At 40.4% G+C, this 14,862-nt stretch overlaps 1 protein-coding gene across 1 annotated transcript in view; it reads right to left on the bottom strand.

Moving 5' to 3' along the window:
* JARID2 (jumonji and AT-rich interaction domain containing 2) overlaps positions 1 to 14,862 on the bottom strand; it is a 213,626-nt gene that overhangs the window by 26,009 nt on the left and 172,755 nt on the right. Inside the window, exons 6-7 of the mRNA XM_010402890.4 lie at positions 11,312 to 11,541; positions 2,580 to 3,597 (exon numbers count right to left, since the gene is read on the bottom strand). Of these exons, the coding sequence (XP_010401192.2) occupies positions 2,580 to 3,597; positions 11,312 to 11,541 (1,248 nt within the window). The remainder of the gene's footprint in view (positions 1 to 2,579; positions 3,598 to 11,311; positions 11,542 to 14,862) is intronic.

Genomic DNA, 14,862 nt, shown 5'->3' with positions numbered 1-14,862 from the left:
GAGTTTGGAAAGTTTTCTTTCTTTCTTTCCTCTTTACTCTTCCATACATAACATAATATAAATGTAATTTCAAGATGGCTTCGGTTACATTTTTGGTCAGTGGTTACTATGTGCAGGTCACAAATAAGCTGAAGGTGTAACTCAAGATGACTTTCCACACCAACAGATTCAGCAATCTACATAAAGTTGGGTAACATACTCCTAACTTGGAAAGAAGTGTGGCCCAGATTTACCCTTATATGTGTTCTCCAGTAGGACAAACAGCACACACCCAGTTTAAGGTCCTAGTTTCAGCACTGTTGAAAATTCAATTTTCTCCCGCATCATGGAATGATCACTCACTCATAATCACTCTGCAATATTGGAACTCGAGTAGCACTTCATTCAACCAGAGCCTACAGCTAAGGTTTGCAAAATGCTCTCAATTATAATTCCATTTCACACAGTCATAACTTTCGGAAGCATTTATATCTCAGACTGATGTTTTCCAGGATCGACCTAAGCTTGCTGCTTAAACTTTCCTTGAAAGACTGAAAGAAAAAAAAGGAAGGAAAAAAACCTCAAAAACAACAACAAAAAAGGAGTTCTAACCTCTTTAAAAGCACCAATAGCAAAATGGCTTAAATAGGAGATCTGGCACATTATGCAGAAGCAGTGTCTAACTTCGGGGTTTTTTTTTTAATTGCCTTAATTTCCCTACTTTTAAATTGCTTAGTGAGCAAGCTCATTTTAAAAAAGAGAATCTTAAATCTTCAGGTATGCATTTAATACCAAATGCTGGCACTACACAAGCCATTGGCAAAAGTCCCACTTACTTCAATAGAAATGTGATTTGGCCCTGAGTGAAGGGCTGTGTATGCATGTCTACTTAAATAAGCGTGCATTTATCACCACAGATTATTTTATATGTTTCCTGCTAGAACCAACAGATTTTTCCTCTTTGTGCATTGATGATCTCCAGCTTCTTTTCTCCATTTTGTTTTTGATTTCAAACACCGGATAGGCAGGAAATTAACTGGAGAAGGGATACATAGGATGCAAATTTGTAAGAGACCACTGTTTGCTCTGGTTATATGGCACCCAGCAGAATAGAATCCTTGCCTATTCATTAGGCTCTTAGGTGCTTAAATAATACAAATAATTAACAGTAATGCCATCTTAATGCCGAGTTAAGGTATTTCATTAAAAAGTTAACATTGTTCCAGGAGCACTAATCGAGCTGTCTTGCACATTTTCTTCTCTCTCTTGCCAATGTAAATGTAATTCATTATTCTTTTCTATTAGCATACAACCATTGCATACATTAGGCATACAAAATGTTCACTTATTGCTGCTTGAGTGATTTTAATTTTCAGATTTCCTTGAATGTTTTTGCACAGCTACAACAACAAAGCGCTAACTCCTCGTTCCTCCTTCTTAAAATTTTGTTATTTCTCTGCTGTGCCCTGCATCAGTTCACCATAAAGTCTGCAATAATTTTGTGCGCTTTTATGCATTTTCCCTCACTAACCATATGTAATATAAAATAAAGCTTAAAAAGGAGGAGGCGGGGGCAAGGAAGTGTTGTGAATTGTTTAAACAGAAAAGCGTGTCCTTTAATCCAACCAGCGCCGAGAGCTGCCTCGTGTTGGGTAATGCCTCAAAGGCAAAACTCTAGCCTCAAGTTGCAACATGCAGGTCCTGTGAGCTCTTGACTCAAAACACCTCAAAAACAAAGGGGAGAACTAACAAAAATTAAAAACACAGGTTTCTTACTATGCGGTGGCTGCAAAGGCAGTAGAGATGGAGGTAGCTCATTCAATAGTTCATTTGTATGCTGCTGTTGTCATGTTTTTACAAACTATTGTCACATTTTTGTCACGTGTCATATGTGACAGCAGACCATAAACCAAGAATTCTGTTAAATAAGTGATTCTCACTCAGGCATTAGCCCTGGCAGACACCTGCTGGGAGAAATAATGAAACCTCCATTTCGCAATCAACTACATTTTACTGCCTATTCTTGACACTTAATGGTTGTTAAATGTCAGCAGGTCACTGCAAATTTGTGATTTTAAGTGTCTGAGTACCCAAACACAAGTCAGTTCTGAGATATTTTCTTTCCCCTTTGGTTAAATGTTTTTAAAGAAAGAGGGGGGGGGGGGAAGGGGAGGGGCGCGGCTGAAAATGTATTAAAGCCTGGCAGCATTGCAACCTGTTCGGAAGACATCTTTGGAAAGGTCTGAAAATATTCTGAGACAACCTTTAAAACAAGGCTATCAATATCCATAGTTGTACTACCCACAAAAATAAACAGCAGGGAAAGAACAAGATTCTGAAATCTGCAGACCGAGGTTCCACATAGGATTTTTTTTTTCCCCTGGGTCAGATAGGGAGGAAAGTGGCAATATAACGTCACCCTGGAAAGCTCTCCAACAACCTACCTGCATAGTGCCTGGCCAATGGAAAAAGAGAGAGATCCAGAGCTCTGCAGTATGAATTGAACAGGGGTCTGGTTAAGCACAAAGGCAAACGGAGCATAAAGTCGGATACGGACACTTACAAGCAGCGGCAAATTGCCAGGGAATCACAGCCCTTACCTATGAGTGGGAGTTCATCCATGGTAATGCCCTGAGATTTGAGGTGCTTCTTGATACAGGCCAGCCGCTGCACGTTGGGTCCCCAGCGCCTGCCTAGCTTGTGTATGTGCTGAATCTGTGTCACAAACCGCATTTCATCGTTTAGCTTGCACTCAGGTCTCCAGTCTGGAGGAGGAATCACCCTGCACATCCCATACTTCTCTACCTGAGCTCGGACTGACTCAATGTATATCAGTGGGTCATGAAATTCCTTGGGGGAGGGCCTTAGGATGGGAATCTCCCCCAGCATCCCCCACCCAGACTTACTACTGCCCTTTTCGTGCTTTCCCATTGAGTCTTGTGGCTTGTGCAAGGACTCCGCTTGAGAGGTAGAACGATTTTCACAGGAGGCATTTTCAGTTTTGCCATGTGCTTGTTTCCCTGGCGTACTCTTTCCAGCAGTGGCTCTTTTCGGCCTATTTCTTTCCAAACTCTTCTCTGGCACTTCCTTTCTAAGGTGTCCATTCAGCAAAGGCTTTTCTACTGCTGCCTTTTTGCTGGCAGCTTCTGCCAAGTTGACGGCCCCTTTCATTCTCTTGGTGGGCGACTGTATTTTGTCTATGTGATTCGTCTCTTCCAGCCTCCTCTTTGAATTGCGCAGCCCCTCCCTTAACTGTCTCCCCACCTCCTTAGTGCATGTCTTTTGGTTCAACTTGCCATTGACTTTTACACCATTAACAGCGGTATTGTTAGACTTGGATGCTCCAAGGGATAGCACCTGTTTGCGGGTTTTTGCATTGCTACTTTCTATTTTCCCTGAGATTGTGTGGTTGACAGGTGAACTGGGTTTGTGGTGATTTAGTTTGGTTTCCTTGACCAGTTCTTTCTTGGCTTTGGTGTATGTGACAGTTCCCTTTGTCACTGTTGCAGTGTACTTCACAGTTTTGGACGGTGAAGGTCTGACTTCTCTCATCTTTTTGGCACTGGCTGCATTTGCACTCGGAGATGACATTCGAGTGACCCCGTTGACTTTAGAAACCTGAAATGCCAGAAGTGTTGCAGGAGGAGCAGAAGGAAGGAAACAGAAAACAGAAAAGTAAATTAATAATGTGACCACTCAGCCCCAATGTCCCATTTGCTGGACAACCATACTCTGCAGTCCTGACTGCTGGCCCCATCATACAATCTTCATATTATGGTTTGCACGCAGGAAAGAGAGGGGACTAGGCATTTATAATAATCAAATAAAATAGAGATTTGGTTGTTTTTTGTTTTTTTTTTTAATTTACCAGAAAGCCCCCAGAAAAACCCCAGTCTTGCTTTCAGAGGGTACAAAGCCTCTGGCATTAGGAAGGGTGAGGTCCCTTGTTTGCACTACCCCCTTCCTTGTCTTCCAGAAAGCTGGTATGGTATTACAAAACACAGACAGTCTGATTTACAAACTGATACCTTCATTATCTCTTTTTCTGGCCCCCAAGACACACTGTCTCTCCCACCCAACTTCCTTTAAGTGCACACACATTTCACTGCTTCTTAGCTAAGTAGGGAGCATATATTATCTACTCTAACTGGAATCTGCACATTTTGCAAAAACACACACTGAGATTCAAATCAATTTACCATCTATCCGTGTATACATATAAAAAGAGATGTGGAACATATTATGCACCCAACAGATCAGCATGGCCATGAAGGATTCATACATACTAAATATTGTTGCTGAAGTCGATAATTTGAAATAAAAAAAAACATATACAGTAGTCCAATGGTTTTTTTTTTTTTAAAGTTTGGTATCTGGGCAATTTTGCTGACACATATTCTATTAGATCATATTGTGTCAATGCAGCTTAGCATTGCTGGACTCTGCTGCTTTCTGTCAGACATTTAAACCCAGTTATGAGACTAGAATTTGCATTTTAATCACAAGATGTGTTAAGGACCAAAAGCAATCCTCAGCTACAAAGGGAATTGAGACAGCTCAGCACTGCCAAAGCTAAACCCCGCTACTAAAAAAAATGAAGTTCAAGTTCAAACCTCAAACAAATTTCAGCATTTACACGACTTTAAACATTGACTTCTCACCTCCTTAAATGACTGTGAGCACAGAAAAACACACCCAAAAGTCAGGAACATTGATAAAAGTGCTCAAAGTGAAAGCATACAGTATAATCACCCCTTTTACAGTGCTCAGGTGAGTAACACCATTTCCTGCAGAGTTGTAATACTTTCTCCTGTGAGATTTTGAAATCCTTGCTATATCAGTAAGCATGGCAGCTTCTCTCAAATAAATGCAAGAACTACAGTCAATTATATAATAGGGATGATATAGAATAGGGATCAAATAGAGACCAAAAATACTGTTCTGTGGTCTTGCACACAGTGACTTGTGGAAGAGGAACTGGAACCTGGATATTCTGCATACACACACATACGCGTGTGTGTTTGTGAGTGTGTTTATGCACATTTTCTCCTTTGTACTCCAGAAGCTGGAGCAGGAGTAAAGCTCTTTTAAAAACCATCCATATTCTTGTCCTTCCTGTGCTTGCAAGGTAGAAACGCTTAAGGAAAATCCGGTTAACTGATGACATGAGTTTTCACCTTGAGCTTTTCAAAGATGTATGAGATATCATCTGGAAAGCAAACAGTTGCAAACAGAAATGCATTTACCCATTTCCCTTGAAATTTAAGCAGTGCTCTGTATTTGAAATGGATGCCTGGGTTTGACTTTTACAGCACTTTTTCATGCTGCAGAACAGACGTGGGTAGGGAGTTGCTGAGACATTACCTCTTGCCTGCAGCAGTCACAACAAGCGCTGAACACCCCTGGCTTTATAAATAGACAGGAACATTGATTACAGATTTCATCTAGACTAATAGAGAAGAATTGATTGAGAACTGGAAGGGGAAGGTAATCTGGGTGACAGTGATCATGAAATGGGTTTTTGTTTCTAAGATGTGACAACAGTAGAGAAAGGACAACAGACTTAAAAAAAAAAAAAAAAGAACAAAAAAACCCCAGAAACAAAACAAAAGAAAAGAAAAATCCACCTGAAAAAATCCAAACCAAAGCAATTTCCACTCAGAGAAAAGGCACAAAGCACAGGCCATTATGGCTGTTCACAAAGTTCTCTAACAACTGGAAAATTAGAAAATAATCACGGTAAAAAGTGGTAACACAATTATGTGACTAAGGGCAACAACACAGGAAAAGAAAAAGCACACATGAAAATCAGAAAGGCCAAGGAGCTAAAGAAACTTCAGTTAGCAAGAGACTAAAACAGAAAAAAAAATTACAAATACCTTAAAAATACAAGATAACAAACAATGGAAGAGATAAGGCACCACACAAGGAAGGAAACCAAATAGCCTGACTAAAGTGTTCCTGCTTCTTTTGCATTAACCTTCACCAGAAGTGCCAGTGACTGAATATTTATCAGGTATAGAACACAATCCATTTCAGCAAAAAAAGGCTAGGAAAGCAACCCCATTAAGCTAGAAGGTACCTGGATAACTTAGGGCATGGCTCCTGGAAGTAAGCTGGGGGCAGACAGAGAGTCTGCCTAATTTCAAACCCTAAAATAATTCTGGAACAAATCATCAAACAGGTAATTTGCAAACACACAAATGACAATAAAAAAATGTTAAAAACGAAACAGCAAAATCTACCCAGAGTTTTGCCAAAATAGCAAATCAAGCAAATTTAACCATCTTCCAACAGACACCTGGCTGAGCAGGTAAAGAAGCACCTCCACTTCAGTAGGATTCCATCACTGCCCCCTGGGACATTCCATCAAACTCCTGAGACACATTCCAGACATAATTACTCTAAAGTGGCTTCACAAGGGACTAAATAAAGTCATCCTCAAGAAAAGTTTTCATTGCTACAGTTTGCTACTGTCCTGAGAGGGCATTTAATGGGTCTTTCTGCAGGGACTTGGCTTAGCCTTGGTTCTACCAAGTATTTTCATTATTGTAAAATTTGGCAGTGAAACACACCTAGAAGGGGCTGTAATCACTCACAGGACAAGATCAAAACCAAAGGCAATCTTGAAGAACCTATTTCAGAACATTTCTACAGTAGGAGGAAGTGCTATTTTTAGGAAGCACAGATTATATATATGTAGAGGAAGAATAGCATTTGGGGACCACAGTGAGCTGCAAATTGCAATGCCAATACAAAGCACACAAATCACTTTCTGAGACTTATTATTAAGGATGTCAAAAGCAAAGGGTGGGAGCACAGGCTTTCCTATGAAGAGCTGGACCCAGCACTGGGGCCACACTGTGAGAAAAATCTAGATAGAGGAGAAAGTCTGAAAGAACACAAAGTACTCAGGTGTTTGGAAAATAAGACTGGCTGAAAAGCCAAGGGAGCTGGTCTTAATTAATCTGAAAGAGATCACCATGGGATAACTCTGTAACAGTCTTCTGATGCAGAAGGAGCTCCTCTGAAGAGAGACAGTAAATGCTCTTTCCTTGTTCACTGGGAAAAGCAGGAGGAAAAATTGCTTTAAATATCTACAATGATCTGAGGCACAACTACAAAAACTTGCTCATTAGTAGAGAAGGAAAACACTGGAAGAAGCTGTCAATGGACATTGTGGAGTCTCCTCTAGAGAAGGTTTTCAGAACGTTTCAGGAGGTTGTAGCTGTATTACTGTGCTGTCAGACAAAATCAAGACAAAATGTCAGTGTGAGCAGTCAGGTTACATGGAGGCACCTTGTCACTCCAGCCTGCCGATGACTTTTTCTAAGGAAGTTGTGACCAGAAGTCTGAAAGGCCACCTGGGGCACTCCTTCAGCAAGAGGTTGTGACACAAGGGCTAAGAACAGAACACAGGAAAGTGGTGATGGAAAAAGGCAGTATCCTCACAGCTTCTCCTATTCAAAGGAAAACATGTCATCAGCACCATGAGCTTTAGGACAGAACCTCCAGTTCTAGATGGTAAGCACAGTATTTTGAATTTTTATTCCAGCTCATCTTGGAATACAACCATTAATCCAGCACTGCCAAGTCCACCACTAAATCCTAAGTGCCACACCAACAGGTCTTTTAAATACCTTCAGGGGTGGTGACTCAACCACTTCCCTGGGCAGCCCATTCTAATACCTGACCCCCCCCTTTTCAGCAAAGAAATTTTTCCTAATACCCAATCTAAACCTACCCCGGTGCAAATTCAGGCCATTTTCTCTGGTCCTATCACTTGTTATCCAGAGGAAAAGGCCGACCCTCACCTGGCTACACCCTCCTTTCAGGCAGCTGTAGAGTGTGATAAGGTCCCTCCTGAGCCTCCTTTTCTCCAGACTAAACAACTCCAGCTCCCTCAGCTGCTCCTCATCAGACTTGTACTCCTGACCCTTTCCCAGCCCCTTTGCCCTTCTCTGGACGCGCTCCAGCACCTCAGTGTCTTTCTTGTGGAGGGGCCCAGAGCTGAGCACAGCACTCGAGATGTGGCCTCACCAGTGCTGAGTACAGGGGGACAATCACTGCCCTGGTCCTGCTGGCCAGGATGCCATTGGCTTTTTGGTCACCTGGGCACACACTGGCTCTTGTTCAGCCAGATGTCAACCAGCAACCTCAGGTTCTTTCCTGCTAGGCAGCTTTCCTGCCTCTCCGGATCCCTCTGTAGAGCCTTTCTACCCTCAGCAGATCAATGGTCCTGCCCAACTCGGTGTCATCTGTGAACTGACTGAGGGTGTCCTCAATCCCCTGGTCCAGGTCATCGATGAAGATGTTAAACAGGGCTGGCCCCAACACTGAGCCCTGGGGACCACCATGAGTGACCAGCTGCCAACTGGATGTAATGCCATTCACCACCACTCTCTGGGCCCAGCCATATAACCAGTTTTTAAACCAGCAAACACTGTACCCATCCAAGCCACAAGCAGCCAGTTTCTCCAAGAGAATTGTGGGAGGCAGTGTTAAAGGCTTTACTGAAGTCCAGGGGGACAACATCCACAGCCTTTCATTCATCCACTAGGTGTGTCACCTAGTAGGAATAAAGTGATTGACATTAGCCTTACATGACTCAAAGTCTTGAGCCAAAGGTGAAACTAGCGATACGAATAATCTTATCTTTGCTTTTCAGCAATGTTCCCAGTTTTGCTGACATATATTTGTCTTCAAACCACTCTTTTTTCTCCTTTACTGAACACTTGCCCTGCAGTAAAACATGGTATGATATTAAATTTTGTTGTCTTTAAAAAAAAAAAAAAGAGAACCAGCACAGTCTTGCAGCAATTGGTTTGTTAGATTTGAACTGGTCTACATACACACCTCTGCATAGCACCTAGGTTTCAGCCTCCAAAAGCATAACCAAAAGATAAACAACCTGCTAGACAGCAACCACAGTGATAAGAGCAACATTAGCGACACTGACAACAGTTTTGGTCCCAAACAAATCCAAGTTATGCAACTGATCTTGAATTCATTCATAAAAATAGTTCTGTGCTGCTAAGAGTTGTACAGAGGTAAATTACCATATTAGGCCAAGAGAGGGCCCCATTGAACTACATTTCCTTTGCTCACAAGCCCTTAAAGTAGCAAGGCTTTGGAAGATGGCAAATAAGCAAGCAAAAGAGATAAGGAACCTGTTACAAGTGCAAGGGCACACCAGATTAAGAAAGACAGAAAAACAGAAAGAGGGAGGAAAAAAAAAAAAGTAAATTTCTGGTAATTTCTAGTGCTCTGCCTTTATTTTCTGTAAGACGTGACAAAACAAAAATAAACACAAATCATGCAAATGCAGTGATCAAAGAGCAAAAATATAGTGGAAGGAGGAGGAACATGTGGCTAGTACCCTGTGAAAATGAAAAAGTCAAAGACTCAGGACAACAGCAGGAAATTTAGCAATGTCCCATAACTGATTAAGTCTAGGGTTTTGTACAAAGGTAAGGGTTTCTGTCAGGGAAAACATATAATCCACCTTTAATTAGTTAGTCACATTTTTATTAAAATTGTAAGAAAGTTCTTATGCTACTGTGGGCTGCAGAAGAATATTTAGGTGCCTAACCGTTTTTTAGGAAGTAAAAAAAAAAAAAAAGAAAACACACATAATCCATCTTGATTTAACCCTCCCCTTATTTTCTGAAGCCTGGGGACCACCCTTGGTGAGGTGTCCATGTGGTGTGACTGCTGGCTGTACTGCATCGCTTTAAACTTTTCTCCATTGTGTGTTGCACAGTCGAAAACATTTAATACTCTACGAAGCCAAACCACTTGGGTTGTGGACAAAACTGTTCTACACTTGTCTTTTTCCTTTCAGAACTACCTTCTGAAGTGGCAGCAGTTAACTTTCACAAAAGTTTTAACCAACCAAACTCTGATGATACAACTTTAAAGCATTTCACACAAGTGTTCCAGTAGGTTAAAAGAACTAAGAAGTTCATCCTTACATTTTGGGAAACTTGTTCAACACAATGAGCTCATGACAGAGCATGCCACAACAAGGACCACAGGATGCTGTTAATCACAAAAAAAGAAATCCAGAAGGATGCGAAAGAAGGCAGATATTTACACTGATGCCTAGATAAGGGCAAATTGCCATGGTGGAATAAAGAACTGAAGTCTTACAGAGGTACTGACAAATAAACTGTAAATAGCCTTCAGAATCTCAAATTTGCTTCAGAATGCAGCATAAATCCGGTGGAGGCATCTCAGGAGAACTTAAACCACCACTGAAACACAGAGCATTAAAGACTCCCTCAGCAACAGCATCACTGCTTTTCTTTTTGCCATTTTTTATTTTGAAGCCTGTGTCTCAGAAGTGTCATTTCAAGGCCTTGACAGCCCCCTACAAGATGGCAATTCCAGCTCCACTGAAGACCAGGTCAGCCTACTTAGGAGAAAAACTTTCAGATGTCAGCAAGCAAAGGCTGTCTCTAATTAGGCTGTTGAGAAATAATCACTGCAAAACAACCAGCCAACCAAAAAAAAAAACCCCCGAAACAACCAAAGCAACATCCCTCCCCACACCCCCACAAAAAAAACCCCAGGCCCCCAAAATGCCTGAGAGCAGCAAGATTTCTGTACTGCATTGCCCTGGTGCAGGTACTCTGCTAACCCAGCCTGGGCCTGATTAAGGACAGTCACAAGCACTAAAAGACTGGTTTGCTAAACCTTCACACCCGAATTCAAGTTAGGTTGAAACAAATCCCTTGCTGAATTTTTTTGCTAGCTTTCAACCAAGTAACATGGAACTCTATAAAAATTTCTCCCACCAGGTACCTCCACTGTGAAGGAGGCAATATTTTTGGAGCGTCTTCTTTATACATCAGACAAAACATTTTCCCCAAACTCCGACGTTTGTGCTGCCCATGTGCAAACCGAGGCACGTGAGTGCAATGTCAGCTTCTCCACAGCACCAGTGAGCCTCTGAGATAAGCCACACAGACCAGCTCCTTCTTCCATGTGCTGCCAGCCTTGGCACTGTCAGCACGGAGTGCCAGTCAGAAAGGTTTCATAAACAGCAATATGAACTTTACTCTTTCATATGAATATACCAGATAATAAAAAGACATGTTTATCATACCGATATCATAATTTTATAAGCTTTATCATACTGGCTTCCCATGTATATATGCACTTTTATTTTCTTTTCTTTCTTTCTATCGCTGAAAATTAACTCCCTGCTGTTCCAGAGCATGCTTTTGAGGATTGCCACATTCGATCTACACCAAGCAGTGAAAAAACAAGCTTAGAACCTTAACAGCCTGTGTTTCCTGTGTGTCCACAGTACAGTACAACTCATTACCTGTTTCCTTAAGTCCTGAGCCGATCTATGAAGAGTGTGGTGGTTGTTAGCCGTGAGCCCTTTCGTAGAGGAGCCAGTGTTTGTAGCAGGATGGTGATTAGCAGCAGCCTGGTCTTTTCGACTCTCAGCCTTATGTTCGCTGTTCCTCTCCTTCCCTGGGGTGGCCTCTTTGCTTTTGTGTTTCTGAGCGGGTTCTTTCTCCTTCGATGATTTGCTGGACCCATTGAAAACTGAGAAGAGAGAAAATCAGGTTATTAAGGAAAAAAAAGAAAAGAAAAAGTATGTAAGACCAAACACTTCATTCAAAAGACCACAATTCTCTCTGCTCTCAGTCTTGGATATTTAGTGAATGCCTTCTTACATCTAAAGTTAGATCAACATAGAAATAGAAGCACTATTTTGCATATTTCTTTAAATGAACAGGTTTACTAAAGTATTTCCTCTTCTTGTTAGCACACATTATCTTCAATATCCAAATTAAAACATATAAGGTATATTACTGTTTTGACTGATCTATATTTAGAATTATGAGTTTGATTTTTATTTATGACAGTTTTAATTATCCTTCTTTGCTCTTGCACTGAGGGAATTCTAAACATAACCTAAACAGAAAAAAGATTTATTTTTATACCAATGTAACAGAAAGGAAATGTTCCATGAAAAAGCATGTTTTGTTTTCATCAATACCCAAACTGCTGAATCAAACTGACAGCAGTTTGCCTATAGCAGGAAAGCTGCAAATAGAAAAAGGTACTTCTGCAGAGAAAGGAAAATACTAAAACCATTTTGGAACATGCAACATGAAGTAACACTGGGACATGTGCTGAGGACTGTAGCCTTTTAATGAAGTAAAGGGATAAGAAAGCGTGGAACAGAAACCTTTATTTTTTGTACAATAAATATTATGCAAATATATAGAAGCAAGTTTTGTTCCTGTCTCTCTACTGAATTTGTTTAAGAACAGTCACTGCTCTTCTGTTGTCAGGGAACATGAAAAGCTGAAGCTAAAACAAACAAACACAAAAATCACATCCCATTTCTCTGCTTGTTAATCAGAAATGCGCTGAACTCATGTCAGTGATGCCCCCTCTTCAGTGGACAACTTGACAGAGGTCCACAAGGCTTATGATCCGACATCCACAATGGCAAGTGCCCTCCTGCCTTTTACTCTTGATTTCTACCCTTTTTTTTTTGGACATGGTTTAGGAAAGGATGCAAACAAGAAACTTCATAAATACTTAATAGCACAACTATGTGAAAATCTTATTTATTGCACACAACATACACCATCTGTTTGGGAATAGTAACTAAATGCATGAGGTTACTGTTTTCTTGTGAAATGAAGGCCTTCTTTTGTCACTAAAGGTCATATTCCTACAACACATACCTTCTTATCTAAGTTGTGAAGCTTAGCAATCCCTACAGATGTCCTGCAGTATTACAGTAGGAGCAGCAGCAGTAAGAGTAGCAATAAAAACCCAACAATCCTGCTGGACAGAAGAGGGGCAGCTAAGCTGCTTTTGACTAGACCCTACCTCCAAACCTTCCCAAACAGTAATCCAGCCTCCTGCAGCACCTTCAACAGCCAGAACCCCAGCAAACTATTGACAGATTTGATTTTCAGGTCACTTATCATATTCAGTCAGTTGTAAGTGTTGAAGCAGATTACATTAAAAATAAAAAACTGCCAATTGCTTTTCCTCCTCTCTTCCTTCTCACTTGCATAAATGGAGTAAGAATGAGAGAAAAGCTGTCAGCAGTGAAGTCACCGCAAATTTCCCCATGGTTCTGTCACTCCTGAGCTCAAGAGCAACTGGTGCTGCCCCAGCCAGCCAAGGATCTCTCAGTGATTTCAGCGAAAATCACGTAACCCTTCGTGTCTCATTTCCAGTGATGAAACTGATAATAATTGCCAACCCCTCTCAGGAAGTTCATGTCAATACATTCATCCTCCTTCGTAAGGAATTCTCACATCACATGGAAGGCGCTAGAGATGCACAAAGCACAATTATTTGTTTTTAATAAGACATAGCACAAACCACCAATGGCAGCTTTGTTAAATGTATTTTATCATTTAGAGTGATATCTTTCTTTGGAGGGAACAAATTTTATATACTGATCTGCTCCTACGGAAACATTCAAGTCAGAGAGATTAATTTTCTGTAATCAGTTGCCACTTTAAAAACCAAAGATTACTAAAACAGAAAACACAGCCAAAAAGCCAAATTGTGCACTTCTCTGGTTCACCAAAAAAAAAAAAAAAAAAAAGGCAAACATGAGACAAGGTATATTTTATATGCAACAGCTCATTAAATTTAAGTGTCGTGGGAACCCTGCCAGTTTTACCCTCTGAGTAATTATCTTTTGTCTTAATTTGTAAGATTCTTGAAAGGGGGAAGAGAGAAATAGGAGGAAAAAAATGTTCAGTCTCACAGGAAAAGCTTAAAAAGCTTAAGTCTGAAAACACAACAAAGGGAGATGTAGATGCAAAACAGTTTTTGCCATGCTGTCTCTCATTAAACATTGGATGGTATCAGTTTCTATAAAAATCAGTATTTGTTTCTTCCAACACCTAGATTACTCTTATACCCAGCTACTTTATATCCAGCTATAAAACCTTTCCGCAATAGTAAGTTCTAAAAAGTTCACAAACATACTATGTGAAAAACTATCAAAATGTTAAGTTGATTAATTACAAAATGCTAGCACAAGCCAAGCATTTAAGGGGGAAAAAAATCCCTGAGACTATGATTTTCCTCCCATCTTACTAAAAATGTCGAAATAAGTTATTCAGATAATAAATAAGTTATTTAGTACAATAGAGTTAGATTAAACTCTGGCCCCAACAGCTAGTAAGACAGTTCAAAGAAAAAATGTATCACCAAAAAATGACCAAAAACCCCCTCAAAAAATTTTGTTGAAGAGTAACAGAAAATAAGCCAGCAACACCCACTTCTAAAAGGAAAGAAAACAATAACCCCCAAACACTCTGCATCAAGTATTACCGAGACCAAATCTGATTAAACAATGAAATGATTACTAATTCTTTTGTGTCTTCTTATGCAGCAAATTGCCTTCTCCTTCATGTCTGCCAGCTCTTAAATATTTCTGAGGCACTCAGAAAATCAGGTAAGGTGTACGTTGTGCTTTACTAACCCCAGACAGATGTGTTCCACGACAATCTCCCACATTAGAGGTTAGTCTGACATGCCAATATCCAATGTTTTGTTCCCAGTCACTTTAATTCCTTGCTAAAGAGTAGTCAGTAAAAGTTTCACCCTTGAAGCAATAATTTCATCAAAAGATAGAAAGACAAAATACCAACTCCAACCAACACTAGTGATGAAGCTTGCATTCCCGAAGCAGAAATGATATGTAGTCTTGAATTATGATTATTTTATGCTACCTTAACCAACTCTGTATTTCCAGAACAGCTTTTAGTTAAAGGTAAGAAGTGCTATTAACAAATAATTAAAAGAGTAAGTAAATTATTAGTGATCAGACACTCCAAATAGAATAAATGGGTATCATTATACCCGTATCCATCTGAA

Source organism: Corvus cornix, chromosome 2 (assembly GCF_000738735.6).
Source record: "Corvus cornix cornix isolate S_Up_H32 chromosome 2, ASM73873v5, whole genome shotgun sequence".
NCBI lineage: Eukaryota > Metazoa > Chordata > Aves > Passeriformes > Corvidae > Corvus > Corvus cornix.
This window is presented reverse-complemented; position numbering and strand designations above follow the sequence as displayed.